Source organism: Panulirus ornatus, chromosome 20 (genome assembly GCF_036320965.1).
Source record: "Panulirus ornatus isolate Po-2019 chromosome 20, ASM3632096v1, whole genome shotgun sequence".
Taxonomy (NCBI): domain Eukaryota; kingdom Metazoa; phylum Arthropoda; class Malacostraca; order Decapoda; family Palinuridae; genus Panulirus; species Panulirus ornatus.
This window is the reverse complement of record NC_092243.1, coordinates 9,630,984-9,648,483: the sequence shown is the minus strand read 5'-3', so window position 1 is coordinate 9,648,483 and position 17,500 is coordinate 9,630,984. Positions and strand designations below refer to the sequence as shown.

General features: G+C 43.4%; 1 protein-coding gene across 1 annotated transcript in view; it reads left to right on the top strand.

Moving 5' to 3' along the window:
- LOC139756176 (uncharacterized) overlaps positions 1–17,500 on the top strand; it is a 152,997-nt gene that overhangs the window by 52,805 nt on the left and 82,692 nt on the right. The window contains exon 3 of the mRNA XM_071675363.1: positions 17,214–17,384. Within this exon, the coding sequence (XP_071531464.1) occupies positions 17,214–17,384 (171 nt within the window). The remainder of the gene's footprint in view (positions 1–17,213; positions 17,385–17,500) is intronic.

Sequence of the window (17,500 nt, the reverse complement as noted above, 5' to 3'; positions counted from 1 at the left end):
CAGTCACGCTAGGTACAAGGGAGGTAATTCGGTGCTGACGGCTAGATAGCAGTGTTTACAGTCGTCCCGCGAGGTCCGGGGCTCAGCCAGGGAACTTCGTGTTTAAACGTGTCGGATATACGATTTCTAAATCATGTCATACATAGGATACTGGTTAGAGATTGAATGTGAGGGAATGAGGCCTTCTTCGTATGTTCCCAGCGCCACCTCGCTATGGCGGGAAACGGAGAACAAGCATGAAAGCCAAAAGATATAAGATACGCAAAGAATAGACGACACACACACACACACGCTCCTGTTCTTGAATGGCCGTGCTGTTGATATCCTTTTATCTCGCAAGTCTTTTAGTATCAAATCGTGTTTACTTGGGCGTTCTCCAAGCCTCAACACATCTGCATCGGCTTCAACCCCTTTCTTCCCTTGCTCACGCCCCTGGAGATTTCATCGTCTCATCAACGTATAGATGACTGGCACGTGATTGCAGGTTACGATAAAGGACACCTATGTAGGTGAGGACTGTTGTGTGTGCAAGACACATACTCAAAGATTTCAGAGTTATATCTTTCCATAAAAATTCGAGTATTTCCCTTTTTTGCAATGAATCCTTCCAGATTCTCTCATGAAGACTTCCAGACCCTCTCTTGAAGGCTTCCAGTCCCTCTCTTGAAGGCTTCCAGTCCCTCTCTTGAAGGTTTCCAGTCCCTCTCTTGAAGGCTTCCAGTCCCTCTCTTGAAGGTTTCCAGTCCCTCTCTTGAAGGCTTCCAGTCCCTCTCTTGAAGGTTTCCAGTCCCTCTCTTGAAGGCTTCCAGTCCCTCTCTTGAAGACTTTCAGATCCTCTCTTGAAGACTTCCAGATCCTCTCTTGAAGACTTCCAGATCCTCTCTTGAAGGCTTCCAGCCCGTCTAATGAAGGCTTTCAGCCCATCAGATGAAAGCTTCCAGTCCCTCTTACGAAGGCTTCCAGCCCCTTTCATGAAGGCTTTCAGCCCGTCTAACAAAAGCTCCCAGGACGTTTCACGAAGGCTTCCAGCCCGTTTAATGAAGGCTTCTAGCCTCTTTCAACCCATCCCTATGGACCCCACAGGTCCACCCAGCTCTTCCACCCTCCCCCTCTGGATCAGTAAACTCACCTCATGGAACGGCGAACCTCAACTTCCTTTCCTCTGCAGAGTAACCCAGTGGCTCTCACGGTGGTCACCCAGTGTCTTTGTGGTTCTCAAACACACACAGAATGGAAAGAAAAATCTACAGAAATCTGGAAAGATGTGAAAGCCTCAGAGACTCTCCAGGAAACGAAGTCAAACTTGGGAGACTGTGGGTAACGAAGTCAAAAACGTAGGAAGACTCTGTGGAGAATGAAGTCAAAACCTGGGAGACTTTTGTGGGTAATGGAGGTAATGCAAAGAGTCTCTGTCGAAAACGGAAGTTCAAACCTAGGAGACCTTGCCGGTAGCGACGTCAGAGCTAGGAGGCTCTGCGGGTAACGAAGCCACAAATACGAGACTCTCTTGATGATGAACTAAACAAAAAAAAACAGGTATTACATCGGCAACGTCCCACTAGGAAGAAATCTGTCCAGTCCTTTGTTCTTGGATTTCACCATCTCTCTCTCTCTCTCTCTCTCTCTCTCTCTCTCTCTCTCTCTCTCTCTCTCTCTCTCTCTCTCTCTCTCTCTCTCTCTCTCCTTCTGCTTCCTTCTCTCCTCGTCTGCTTTCCCCTTCTCTTTCCCTTCCTTCACCCTGAACCTCCTCCTCCTCTCATTATCCACCTCTCGCATTCTGCACTTCCCCTGACACATCCGCCTGGCTATCCCCCTCGTCTATTTGTAGTCAACTAAGAGGATATTGACTGAGGACAGATCATGATGAGCCTCTCTCTCTCTCTCTCTCTCTCTCTCTCTCTCTCTCTCTCTCTCTCTCTCTCTCTCTCTCTCTCTCTCTCTCTCTCTCCACCGTCACTCATGGCAGCCAGGCTCCACTATTCCAGCCTCAGACTGTGTGCCCATCACCACCTCGTTAAGTGGACGATGACGGGCGTGAAGGGTAACCAGAATAAGGTGATGGGGGAAAGGCGGGAAGGCGTATGTAAGACCTGTATTGTCGGAGCTTTCCAGAGCACCTGACCGGGCAGCTGTAAGCTTCATGATTCCTCCAGTAATGCAAACGTTTGGACTGACGTAAACTTTATCAACTATACACTTGGTAACGATGCTTGGGTGAGGAGTAGTAAATGGCAAAGAAATTCACATGTAGTGAATACCATAATTACCTCGGAATATAATGCACATATATTCTTGTACTGTAACTGAACTACGACCAGATCACTGAGAAATATCTACGGGCGGAAAAGAAAGAATTATTGAAGTTTGGAAATTTTAAGGAAGGAGAGAGAGAGGCTAGCAGGCATTTTATTTTCAACCGCATCACACATATCCTTCCGCGGTGACGTAACGTGTCGCACTAAGTAACGGTCCGTGTAAACTGATGACGTAAGAGACAAACTACTTTACGTCAACGCGTCACACATATCCTGACGCCGTGACGTCTTCATTACACCCTCTCATCTTGACTACCCACTCGATGAACTCATCTTCAGCTATCCCTCACAAACCCATTTTCTTGATGCCCATAATAGGTATATTTACTACAGCATCAGTTTTACGCCTTGACTACATCTATGAACACCTGGGATATCGGGTCAACGAGGTCAGTTACCTTCACTACACACACACACACGCCATGGCTATATTCGTGGTCATCTTCACTACAAACGCATTCACTATAATCGTAAAGTGCTGGGATATACACCCAATGGCTATATTTGTAGTCATCTTCACTACAAACATGTTCACTACATTTGTGAAGATCTGGGATATACACCCCATGGCTATATTTGTAGTCATCTTCACTATAAACACCTTCACTATATTTGTGAAGATCTGGGATATACACGCCATGGCTGTATTTATAGTTATCTTCACTATAAACACCTTCACTATATTTGTGAAGATCTGGGATATACACCCCATGGCTACATATTTGTAGTCATCTTAACTATAAACACCTTCACTATATTTGTGAAGATCTGGGATATACACCCCATGGCTACATATTTGTAGTTATCTTAACTATAAACACTTTCACTATATTTGTGAAGATCTGGGATACCGAGTTGACGTCGGTAAGCATTTCACAGATTTTGTTATATTCTCAAGATGATCCATCTCCAGAGAGCACAGATCGAGGATCTCGTTTCCCGGAAGGAGAGAATTCTTGGCGAGGGGCAGTCTGGGAGAGTGTACCTCGTACCTTGGGAGGATTCCACCGCCGTCCTCAAGGTGTCTAAGAACGGGATGGACAACGTCCTCATGTTCTCAGAGGAGGCCAAGCTCATGGAAAAACTGGAAGGGGCTGGAGGAACACCCATACTTCTTGGATATGGCCGTGATCCTCCTGCCCTCCTCATGACCCAGGTGGGCTGCCACACCTTGCACCAACTGATATTTGAAAGCAACGCTGGTTACGACCTCCGAGAGCTGGGGATCAAGGCAGGACGCCAGCTGCTGGAGATCCACGAGAAAGACATCATTCACAATGACTTCAAAACTAACAACATTATCATCAGCGGCACCACTGAGGCACCCGTGGTCAACATCATTGATGTGGGTATTGCCTGTGGTGAGGGCGAGAACGCCCGCTTGGCCTGCCATCAGCCAGACTTCCCCTGGATTGCCCCAGAGGTCGCCGCCGGAGGGCCAAGCACAAAGGCCTCCGACGTCTATTCCTTTGGCTTCCTCATGGGCGTGATCCTGTGCAGCGTGCCAGGGGACGACTTCCACTCCATGGATCTGGTGGATCTGGCCGTGGAGGAAGAACCAAGCGAACGGCCAACTTTGAAGAAACTCCTGCAAGACTTCGAAGAAGATTTCATCAAACAGATTGAAGCTCAGTGAGCTCTTATGATTTGTGTATTAGGTATTATTTATGTTATAAAATATTTCCTATGGAGACCACTTTAGTTGAAAAAATGGAAAACATTAAAAAAAAAAAATCTTCATTTCCATATTACCTTATTTATTATTTCTTTTTTGAAAACGAGATTGTCTCATAGACATATTCCTTTTATTCATTCATGATTATGGAAACAACGTTTTATTCTAAAAAGATGTGAAATAAGGAAGAATATTAAGAAACAAACAAAAGAGTACAGGTGAAACAAATGAAAAATAAAATCGTCAAACCTTATTCATTATTTCTGTAGAAATAATATTTTCTCATGAACACCATTTCCTATTTATTCATATTCATGAGGAAAAAGTTTTACTTTTAGAGAGATTTTGATAAGGAAATAAAGAGAAGATCTGGGATATACACCCCATGGCTATATATTTGTAGTCATCTTCACTATAAACACCTTCACTATATTTGTGAAGACCTTGGATGTACACCCCATGGCTACATATTTGTAGTCATCTTCACTATAAACACCTTCACTATATTTGTGAAGATCTGGGATATACACCCCATGGCTACATATTTGTAGTCGTCTTCACTATAAACACCTTCACTATATTTGTGAAGATCTGGGATACCGAGTTGACGTCGGTAAGCATTTCACAGATTTTGTTATATTCTCAAGATGATCCATCTCCAGAGAGCACAGATCGAAGATCTCGTTTCCCGCAAGGAGAGAATTCTTGGCGAGGGGCAGTCTGGGAGAGTATACCTCGTACCTTGGGATGATTCCACCGCCGTCCTCAAGGTGTCTAAGAACGGGATGGACAACGTCCTCATGTTCTCAGAGGAGGCCAAGCTCATGGAAAAACTGGAAGGGGCTGGAGGAACGCCCATACTTCTTGGATATGGCCGTGATCCTCCTGCCCTCCTCATGACCCAGGTGGGCTGCCACACCTTGCACCAACTGATATTTGAAAGCAACGCTGGTTACGACCTCCGAGAGCTGGGGATCAAGGCAGGACGCCAGCTGCTGGAGATCCACGAGAAAGACATCATTCACAATGACTTCAAAACTAACAACATTATCGTCAGCGGCACCACTGAGGCACCCGTGGTCAACATCATTGATCTGGGTATTGCCTGTGGCGAGGGTGAGAACGCCCGCTTGGCCTGCCATCAGCCAGACTTCCCCTGGATTGCCCCAGAGGTCGCCGCCGGAGGGCCAAGCACAAAGGCCTCCGACGTCTATTCCTTTGGCTTCCTCATGGGCGTGATCCTGTGCAGCGTGCCAGGGGACGACTTCCACTCCATGGATCTGGTGGATCTGGCCGTGGAAGAGGAACCAAGCGAAAGGCCAACTTTGAAGAAACTCCTGCAAGACTTCGAAGAAGATTTCATCAAACAGATTGAAGCTCAGTGAGCTCTTATGATTTGTGCATTATGTATTATTTATGTTACAAAAATATTTTTTATGGAGACCACTTTAGTTGAAAAAATGGAAAAAATTTAAAAAAAAATCTTCATTTCCATATTACCTCATTCATTATTTCTTTTGTGAAAACGAGATTGTCTCATAGACATATTTTCTTTAATTCATTCATGATTATGGAAACAACGTTCTATTCTAAAAAGATGTGAAATAAGGAAGAAAATTAAGAAACAGACAAAAGAGTACAGGTGAAAGAAATGAAAAATAAATCGTGAAACCCTATTCATTATTTCTGTAGAAATAATATTTTCTCATGAACACCATTTCTTATTTATTCATATTCATGAGGAAATAGTTTTACTTTTAAAGAGAAGAAATTGATAAGGAAGTGAAGAGAAGATCTGGGATATACACCCCATGGCTACATATTTGTAGTCATCTTCAATATCAACACTTTCACTATATTTGTGAAGATCTGGGATATACACCCCATGTTTACATATTTGTAGTCATCTTCACTATAAACACCACTATATTTGTTAAGATCTGGGATATACACCCCATGGCTACATATTTGTAGTCATCTTCTCTATAAACACCTTCACTATATTTGTGAAGATCTGGGATATACACCCCATGGCTACATTTTTGTAGTCATTTTCACTATAAACACCTTCACTATATTTGTGAAGATCTAGGATACCGAGTTGACGTCGGTAAGCATTTCACAGGTTTTGTTATATTCTCAAGATGATCCATCTCCAGAGAGCACAGATCGAAGATCTCGTTTCCCGCAAGGAGAGAATTCTTGGCGAGGGGCAGTCTGGGAGAGTGTACCTCGTACCTTGGGAGGATTCCACCGCCGTCCTCAAGGTGTCTAAGAACGGGATGGACAACGTCCTCATGTTCTCAGAGGAGGCCAAGCTCATGGAAAAACTGGAAGGGGCTGGAGGAACACCCATACTTCTTGGATATGGCCGTGATCCTCCTGCCCTCCTCATGACCCAGGTGGGCTGCCACACCTTGCACCAACTGATATTTGAAAGCAACGCTGGTTACGACCTCCGAGAGCTGGGGATCAAGGCAGGACGCCAGCTGCTGGAGATCCACGAGAAAGACATCATTCACAATGACTTCAAAACTAACAACATTATCGTCAGCGGCACCACTGAGGCACCCGTGGTCAACATCATTGATCTGGGTATTGCCTGTGGCGAGGGCGAGAACGCCCGCTTGGCCTGCCATCAGCCAGACTTCCCCTGGATTGCCCCAGAGGTCGCCGCCGGAGGGCCAAGCACAAAAGCCTCCGACGTCTATTCCTTTGGCTTCCTCATGGGCGTGATCCTGTGCTCCGTGCCAGGGGACGACTTCCACTCCATGGATCTGGTGGATCTGGCCGTGGAGGAGGAACCAAGCGAAAGGCCAACTTTGAAGAAACTCCTGCAAGACTTCGAAGAAGATTTCATCAAACAGATTGAAGCTGAGTGAGCTCTTATGATTTGTGTGTTATGTTTTATTTATGTTACAAAAATATTTCCTATGGACACCACTTTAGTTGAAAAAATGGAAAACATTAAAAAAAAAAGATCTTCATTTCCATATTACCTTATTTATTATTTCTTTTGTGAAAACGATATTGTCTCATAGACATATTTTCTTTAATTCATTCATGATTATGGAAACAACGTTTTATTCTAAAAAGATGTGAAATAAGGAAGAATATTAAGAAACAAACAAAAGAGTACAGGTGAAACAAATGAAAAATAAAATCGTCAAACCTTATTCATTATTTCTGTAGAAATAATATATTCTCATGAACACCATTTCCTATTCATTCATATTCATGAGGAAATAGTTTTACTTTTAAAGAGAAGAAATTGATAAGGAAGTAGAGAAGATCTGGGATATACACCCCATGGCTACATATTTGTAGTCATCTTCAATATTAACACTTTCACTATATTTGTGAAGATCTGGGATATACACCCCATGTTTACATATTTGTAGTCATCTTCACTATAAACACCTTCACTATATTTGTGAAAATCTGGGATATACACCCCATGGCTACATATTTGTAGTCATCTTCACTATAAACACCTTCACTATATTGTGAAGATCTGGGATATACACCACATGTTTACATATTTGTAGTCATCTTCACTATAAACACCTTCACTATATTTGTGAAGATCTGGGATATACACCCCATGGCTACATTTTTGTAGTCATTTTCACTATAAACACCTTCACTATATTTGTGAAGATCTAGGATACCGAGTTGACGTCGGTAAGCATTTCACAGGTTTTGTTATATTCTCAAGATGATCCATCTCCAGAGAGCACAGATCGAAGATCTCGTTTCCCGCAAGGAGAGAATTCTTGGCGAGGGGCAGTCTGGGAGAGTGTACCTCGTACCTTGGGAGGATTCCACCGCCGTCCTCAAGGTGTCTAAGAACGGGATGGACAACGTCCTCATGTTCTCAGAGGAGGCCAAGCTCATGGAAAAACTGGAAGGGGCTGGAGGAACACCCATACTTCTTGGATATGGCCGTGATCCTCCTGCCCTCCTCATGACCCAGGTGGGCTGCCACACCTTGCACCAACTGATATTTGAAAGCAACGCTGGTTACGACCTCCGAGAGCTGGGGATCAAGGCAGGACGCCAGCTGCTGGAGATCCACGAGAAAGACATCATTCACAATGACTTCAAAACTAACAACATTATCGTCAGCGGCACCACTGAGGCACCCGTGGTCAACATCATTGATCTGGGTATTGCCTGTGGCGAGGGCGAGAACGCCCGCTTGGCCTGCCATCAGCCAGACTTCCCCTGGATTGCCCCAGAGGTCGCCGCCGGAGGGCCAAGCACAAAGGCCTCCGACGTCTATTCCTTTGGCTTCCTCATGGGCGTGATCCTGTGCAGCGTGCCAGGGGACAACTTCCACTCCATGGATCTGGTGGATCTGGCCGTGGAGGAGGAACCAAGCGAAAGGCCAACTTTGAAGAAACTCTTGCAAGACTTCGAAGAAGATTTCATCAAACAGATTGAAGCTCAGTGAGCTCTTATGATTTGTGTATTATGTTTTATTTATGTTACAAAAATATTTCCTATGGAGACCACTTTAGTTGAAAAAATGGAAAACATTAAAAAAAAAAATCTTCATTTCCATATTACCTTATTTATTATTTCTTTTGTGAAAACGAGATTGTCTTATAGACATATTTTCTTTAATTCATTCATGATTATGGAAACAACGTTTTATTCTAAAAAGATGTGAAATAAGGAAGAATAATAAGAAACAAACAAAAGAGTACAGGTGAAACAAGTGAAAAATAAAATCGTCAAACCTTATTCATTATTTCTGTAGAAATAATATTTTCTCATGAACACCATTTCCTATTTGTTCATATTCATGAGGAAAAAGTTTTACTTTTAGAGAGAAGATTTTGATAAGGAAATAAAGAGAAGATCTGGGATATACACCCCATGGCTATATATTTGTAGTCATCTTCACTATAAACACCTTCACTATATTTGTGAAGACCTTGGATGTACACCCCATGGCTACATATTTGTAGTCATCTTCACTATAAACACCTTCACTATATTTGTGAAGATCTGGGATATACACCCCATGGCTACATATTTGTAGTCGTCTTCACTATAAACACCTTCACTATATTTGTGAAGATCTGGGATACCGAGTTGATGTCAGTAAGCATTTCACAGATTTTGTTATATTCTGAAGATGATCCATCTCCAGAGAGCACAGATCGAAGATCTCGTTTCCCGGAAGGAGAGAATTCTTGGCGAGGGGCAGTCTGGGAGAGTATACCTCGTACCTTGGGATGATTCCACCGCCGTCCTCAAGGTGTCTAAGAACGGGATGGACAACGTCCTCATGTTCTCAGAGGAGGCCAAGCTCATGGAAAAACTGGAAGGAGCTGGAGGAACGCCCATACTTCTTGGATATGGCCGTGATCCTCCTGCCCTCCTCATGACCCAGGTGGGCTGCCACACCTTGCACCAACTGATATTTGAAAGCAACGCTGGTTACGACCTCCGAGAGCTGGGGATCAAGGCAGGACGCCAGCTGCTGGAGATCCACGAGAAAGACATCATTCACAATGACTTCAAAACTAACAACATTATCGTCAGCGGCACCACTGAGGCACCCGTGGTCAACATCATTGATCTGGGTATTGCCTGTGGCGAGGGCGAGAACGCCCGCTTGGCCTGCCATCAGCCAGACTTCCCCTGGATTGCCCCAGAGGTCGCCGCCGGAGGGCCAAGCACAAAAGCCTCCGACGTCTATTCCTTTGGCTTCCTCATGGGCGTGATCCTGTGCTCCGTGCCAGGGGACGACTTCCACTCCATGGATCTGGTGGATCTGGCCGTGGAGGAGGAACCAAGCGAAAGGCCAACTTTGAAGAAACTCCTGCAAGACTTCGAAGAAGATTTCATCAAACAGATTGAAGCTCAGTGAGCTCTTATGATTTGTGTGTTATGTTTTATTTATGTTACAAAAATATTTCCTATGGACACCACTTTAGTTGAAGAAATGGAAAACATTAAAATAAAAAAATCTTCATTTCCATATTACCTGATTTATTATTTCTTTTGTGAAAACGAGATTATCTCATAGACATATTTTCTTTAATTCATTCATTTTTATGGAAACAACGTTTTATTCTAAAAAGATGTGAAATAAGGAAGAAAAATGAGAAACAGACAAAAGAGTGCAGGTGAAACAAAAAAAAAATAAAATCGTCAAACCTTATTCCATGAGGAAAAAGTTCTTCTTTTAAAGAGGACAAGAAATTGATAAAGAAGTAAAGAGAAAGATTTATATAGACCCCTCACGTACTTATACCTTGTAACTATCATGGGAGACAAATATGAACTACGAAGTATCCACTTTGCCCTCCTGTCCTTGTATCACCTTAGTCTATTACCCTTCCTAATAATGGCTGATTACCTCCTCTCTCTCTCTCTCTCTCTCTCTCTCTCTCTCTCTCTCTCTCTCTCTCTCTCTCTCTCTCTCTAATCCTGGATATGACAGAAGTGAGTGACACCGACCCCACAGCAACGTATAATACGCAAGAGTTACAGCAGTCGGTAACACGGGGAAAAAGAAGGAAAGACAGATAGTGACCTATCACTGGTCACGGCAGTGGCATAACACTGGTCACAGCTGTGACATAACACTGGTCACAGCTGTGACATACCACTGGTCACAGAAGTGACATAGCACTGGTCACAGCTGTGACCGAGCATTGGTCACAGCAGTGACATACCACTGGTCACAGAAGTGACATACCACTGGTCACAGCTGTGACCGAACACTGGTCACAGCAGTGACATAACACTGGTCACAACAGTGACCTAACGCTGGTCACAGCAGTGACATAACACTGGTCACAGGTGTGACCTAACAGTGATCACAGCTGTGACCTAACAGTGATCGCAACAGTGCCATTGCCAAGTGATCAGACGGAGACATAAGCTTATAAGAAACTTAAGTAACAGTTAGTGTTCTCGACCGTGACGCATTCACGGGCCGCCCAGGGTCGAACGCATAGGTTTGGATCCTGATTGTGGCAGTCGGTCCACAGTTAACCCAGCTGTTCATCCACCCCTAAGGGGTTGGCTGATAAACTAGGGACCTGGCTCAGGCTAGGGTATATATATATATATATATATATATATATATATATATATATATATATATATATATATATATATATATATCGAACTCCGCCTGCTCGAAATTGCTCCGCGTGTGAAAACTCACACTTAACTAGGCTGTATCACTAGGACTACAGCCTTGTCTAAGACCCTCCCACTCTAAAGGAGTGTACATTTCCCTGGTACTGGAAGTAGCGCAGCCTTGAAATGCAAAGTGGCCTTTTACAAAGGTGCTGAGAAACACCAGGACTCTCTCGTAGAGAGAATGGTGCTGGGGTGATTACTGATGTACTGTTACTACATCGATTCTGGGGTTCGGGGTTCAGTATAGGAGAGAGAGAGAGAGAGAGAGAGAGAGAGAGAGAGAGAGAGAGAGAGAGAGAGAGAGAGAGAGAGTATGAGTATGTGTGTTTGTGCTCTTGTATGTATGTGAGTATGTGTGTGTGTATATCTATATTTGCGTGCGTGTGTGTCTCTGTGTATGTATGTATGTATGTATGTGTATGTATGTATGTATGTATATATGTATGTATGTATGTGTGTATGTATATGTATGTGTGTATGTATGTATGTATGTGTGTATGTACGTATGTGCATGTGTGTGTGTGTGTGTGTGTGTGTGTGTGTGTGTGTGTGTGTGTGTACCTGCCTGCCGGGTGGGAGTAGTATGGAGGGTAGATCTTTGGGTATTCCAGACACGTCCACCTTCACGGCACCAGCTTTTACCTGGGCTCGGGGGAACGTCACAACTCTCCATCCAGCTTTTAACAACGAATAAAATTTGCCCCCACCAAGGAAAAAGTTGGTGTGTAGCAATATCTTCATATAAGTCATTTAAAATCATTTCTTTGGGTATTACGCCAAGAACTCTAATGAAAAACTAGTATATATATATATATATATATATATATATATATATATATATATATATATATATATATATATATATATATATATATAAAAGCAAGAGGAATATGAAACACGATAAGCTCCCAAGTGCACTTTCGTGTCATGATCATACCGTCAAGGCACTTGGGAACTTGTGTTTCATTTTCCTCGTATTTATATGCATATGCTAGATAACGCGCATTACTATGACCTCTTGCAATATATATATATATATATATATATATATATATATATATATATATATATATATATATATATAACGTTTTTAAAGTAAGTGTACATGTTAACTTCCTCCAGGTAGATAACTATGCTGAGGTGCTGAAGCAGGAAGCTGGCTGCTTTCTCATTATTGGTTAATGTGATGATCCGGGAGCCACGGTCGTTACGAAAATAATGAAGAGAATTATTTTCCGTAGGTTTCAAGATCTACGAATCAATTGCAACGGAAAGATATTGTGTTTCGAGGTCCCCCATTTAAATGGCATTATTATAGTATTTCCTGCATAGAGTTAATGAACTCGTTAATGGACGGAAACAATATTTTTGTCTGGTAAGGAAATACCAGGCCTTTTGTTCTTAGCACCTAGACCAGGGTGGTAGAAAAAAAGTTATAGGCAAAGGAGTAAACAGTGTATGGTGCCTATATGGGTTTAGAGAAGACGAGGTAAATGGAATAGATGAGAATTTGAGGAAGCTCTGACTCTCTCTCTCTCTCTCTCTCTCTCTCTCTCTCTCTCTCTCTCTCTCTCTCTCTCTGTGGTGCGCAGGACACTTTCAAGATGTTAGCGAGTGATGCTAACGCTAGCAGGAGTTAGCCGTCTGAGGTAAAAACGCTAGAGTTTATGTGATGTCACTGTGGTGTTCTCGTATGTGTGGCGTGTGACTGACGGGAGAGGAGAGGAGAACAACGTGGAGGTGATCGTCATAATACTACTCAGTCATGGACGAACAACAGGAGAGGAGCTGCGACAGCTGCTGTATGCTGATGGTGACGTGTTGTTATGTTGAACCAGAGGAAGGATTGGATTGGGTGGTGGGCTGCACTGATGGGGTTATGTAGGAAGGTGTCAATGAATGTGAATAAATGTAAAAAAGAAAAAACACTAACTTTTGAAAGAGATTGAATGTCTTATAGCAGTATTGATCTGAATGGAAAAGGACTGGAAAATGTAAACGAGTTTAGGTGTTTGTAAGTAACAGTAGTAAAATTCAGTGGAAGGGCGTAAATTGCAGTAGAATTCAGTCAAGGATAGTAAAGTAAGCCGATGCTAAAACAAGGAGTCTTGAATGAGAAAACAAATATGGCTTAGTTCACAAATAAAAGAAAAAACGCTGGTGACACGAGAGAAATAAATATGTCATTGTATATATAACAATATTGCACGAAGGAGTACTTCACGAAGATGGTATGTCTCCATACGATATCCAAGGTAATAGAGAATATTTAGAGAGAGTTTGATTGCGTTGTAGAGTTTGAATCTGATGAATCGAATTAGAACCAAAGAAGAAGATACGATATCAGAAATACGCATTGATGAGAGTCTCTTTAGGGAGATGGGTTACGCTGAGGGTACGGTAGGAGGGTACAGTACAAGGCATATAGTGAGGCTGGGTGGACGACCACGGAGAAGGTGGAGGGATGCTGAGAGAGAGAGAGAGAGAGAGAGAGAGAGAGAGAGAGAACTGGAAATGAAATATACATAAACCTCTTCATCGTTATATAGATAAACTAATGATTACTGCAAGGTCTGGGTGGGATAAGTTCGTTCGGAATACAAGCCACTGTCATAGCCAATAGTTGAATCCTTCCACAATAAACTTCGTGAGTTGGGAAAGAATGGTAGATACGTAACTTGGGAAATAATGGTAGATACGTAACTTGGGAAAGAATGTTAGATACGTAACTTGGGAAAGAATGGTAGATACGTAACTTGGGAAAGAATGGTAGATACGTAACTTGAGAAAGAATGGTAGATACGTAACTTGGGAAATAATGGTAGATACGTAACTTGGGAAAGAATGTTAAATACGTAACTTGGGAAAGAATGGTAGATACGTAACTTGGGAAAGAATGGTAGATACGTAACTTGGGAAAGAATGTTAGATACGTAACTTGGGAAAGAATGGTAGATACGTAACTTGGGAAAGAATGTTAGATACGTAACTTGGGAAAGAATGGTAGATACGTAACTTGGGAAAGAATGTTAGATACGTAACTTGGGAAAGAATGGTAGATACGTAACTTGGGAAATAATGGTAGATACGTAACTTGGGAAAGAATGGTAGATACGTAACTTGGGAAAGAATGTTAGATACCGTTATTGCTGTATTATCCTGTAAAAAAGATAAAAGAAAAAAGACGATTTGACCTGAGTGTGAAAACTGGATACGAAAACTTGGCTTAGAGGAAAATTGGATCATCTCTTTATCTACCTACTGTCTATCGTTATCAATTCCAGTCCTGATTGGTTGGAGGGATTCAAGTGTACCGAATAAATCGCAGAGCGGAAGATATACGAGGCGCACCTCACCAGCAACCTGTGCGAAAAATGGCAATGAACCCTTTTGAAAAATATGGTACCAAAAAGAATAATACACAGTAAGTGGCGATGGCGAACTCGACCCAGCGACTGAAAATCCTGGCGCTCAATAGAGCGATGGTGACACTCTCACCCGATCTAATCTAATTAGTCTCCACACCTCCAGGTGCAGTGCAGTGAGTAACTTTTGTTTCATAGTTGTAATGATGATAGACGCGTGAGGGGGAGTGGGAGGAGGGGTGTCGAGGGTGGGGAAGGGTGGGGGGAAGGGATGGGGTGGCGATGAAGGGCGGTGGTATAGGTAGAGGTTGTGGGAGAGGGAAGGTTAGGGGAGATGGTGATGGGAGGATGGGATGATGGTGATGAAGTGGAGGAGGAGGAGGAGGAGGGGAGTTGGGGAGAGAAAGAGAGAGAGAGAGAGAGAGAGAGAGAGAGAGAGAGAGAGAGAGAGAGAGAGAGAGAGAGAGAGAGAGAGAGAGTGTAAAAGGAGACAGATGCTTTATGTTTCCTATTAAATCTAGAGAAGGATCTGAAATACAGCACTACGTACATTAAGTAAGTGTGTGTGTGTGTGTGTGTGTGTGTGTGTGTGTGCGTGTGTGTGTCTGTTGTGTCAGTCTCTCTCTATATTACAGTCACAAAGTAAGGGCGTTGCAAGGTGCATCCAGCACTTGATGAGCGTGTGTGTGTGTGTGTGTGTGTGTGTGTGTGTGTGTGTGGAGGCGAGGCAGGTGTGGACGGAAGTGAGTGAGGGGCGCGGGTGGAGGAGGAGGTGGGGGATGTGAGCGAGCGTATTACAGGCTGTAATAATACGAACATTTGCTCACACGGCGCGACTGGATGGCGTTCATTCGAGCCGCCAGAAGACACGGACCAGTCTCATAAGGCGCCACATCCAGGGGCTGGTGCTCCCCTTGTCTTACTGAGGAACGGAGAGAGAGGAGAGAGAGAGAGAGAGAGAGAGAGAGAGAGAGAGAGAGAGAGAGAGAGAGAGAGAGAGAGACAGACAGACAGAGAGAATGTTCTTTTTTCCCTCCTCTTAACAAGAACATCTCTTATTTGTTCTTTTTTTGGTCTTGATATTCACTTGCTCACTTTGGTTATTCTTTTGATGAACATTTCCGCGGCTTCTCCCATGACGTGGGTATATGTGTGTGTGTGTGTGTGTGTGTGTGTGTGTGTGTGTGTGTGTCTGTTGTCGTTAATGGGAATGTGATCTTCCCCACTTGTCTTTATGAGCAGCAAGACTCCCTCCGTCCCTCCATCCCTCCATCCTTCCTCGTCGTCGTCATCCTCCTCCTCCTCCTCTTCCTCCTCCTCCGCTCACATTCGTAGGTGAGGCCGACCAGCTCAAAGGGGGGGTTCGTCAGCACGACTAGTGGCCACGACGACCAGCTCGCGAGGGAGGTCGTCCGCACGCCTAGTTCGTTACACCGACCAGCTCAGGGGACGGGGGGAGAGGGTCGTCCTCAGCACGACCAGTCGTCATGCACGGGAGAGGTTGATACCAGTCGTGCGTCCGGGTGTGTGTGTGGCGCCGACGACGTTAGACGAAGAGGCGGTGGTGTTGGTGGTGGGAGGTCATCGGTCCTGCCCGGCTGGTGCTGGCTTCTCTCACATGAACTTACGTAGACATAGATAGATAGATAGATAGATAGATAGAGATAGAGAGAGAGAGAGAGAGAGAGAGAGAGAGAGAGAGATGATGATGACGATAATGATAATAATAATAATGATAATAATAATAATAATAGTAATAATAATAATAATAATAATAATAATAATAATAATAATAATGATAATTATAATAATAACTGATAGTAACAGCAAGATAAATATAACCTAATTGGTGAAAGATGTTGAACATACTCAAAGTTTACATTCGCGAAATCACTCTCCAAATATTGAGTGATGTATTGTCAGCTTTGGTGTATGAGAATTCCTCACTGTAATGGTCCAGTAGTTTCCTCTTACCTTCACATGATCCTCCACTGCTGTAAAACTGAATTCGAATCGCATTATCTATTGGCCGATGATAAGTAGATCCATACAGTGTATAACAGCGTGATGAATAGATTCTTTCCCTCCTGTATTGTCTCAGGTTCTCAGAGTGTAGTCCTTTGAACACCTGAAGAACATGTTTGAGGCCCTCAGAACATCTGAAGAACATGTTTAAGCCCCTCAGAACACCTGAGGAACATGTTTAAGGCGCTCAGAACACCTGAAGAACATGTGTGAGGCCATCAGAACACCTGAAGAACATATTTTAGGCTTTTTTGTATCGCTTGCGTTGTATCGCTTGCGTTGACTAAGTTATTGACCGTGGCAGTTAAGAGGCCTTTATAAAGTCCAGATAACCAACCAACCAGCTGAAGACGTTTTCTGGTAGTATGACCTCAAATCTTCATCACCCTGGCTGACGATTCATACATTAATCATGAGTCACTGAAGTAGGATAAGTGGATTCAGAGATTGATCGTAATGGGACCCTGAAGGTGAGGTCCTGCGTTGAGGCAGTTGGCAGCTGGTTTTATAAGTCTATTTCTATCAGTATGATGTTAGCTGATGTTACCTCTTCCCTCCCACTATAGCTTAAAGACATTTGATCAATCGTAGGTAAGATCAATTTAGAGATTGATGGTATAATGTGAGGCCTGGCTGACGTGATGGTGGTTGATGTGTCAACAGTGGCGTGTTCGACTGTGACGGTGTCCCGGTGTCAGGCGGCCCTCAGGACCTTGGTTCAGTTCCCGTGGTTCCAGCCCACCTGCCTCTGTCGAGAACCCAGGCTCGACCCCCAGTGCAACGCCTTCAGGGACCTCGTCTTCGACCATCCCTGCGTCTTCGTCAACAGGAAAGGTAAGCGGAATTAGTTCTTGTCTTTTGTCATTTGATTTTGATAAATTCTCACGTGTTTCTTAGATGAACGTATATATATATATATATATATATATATATATATATATATATATATA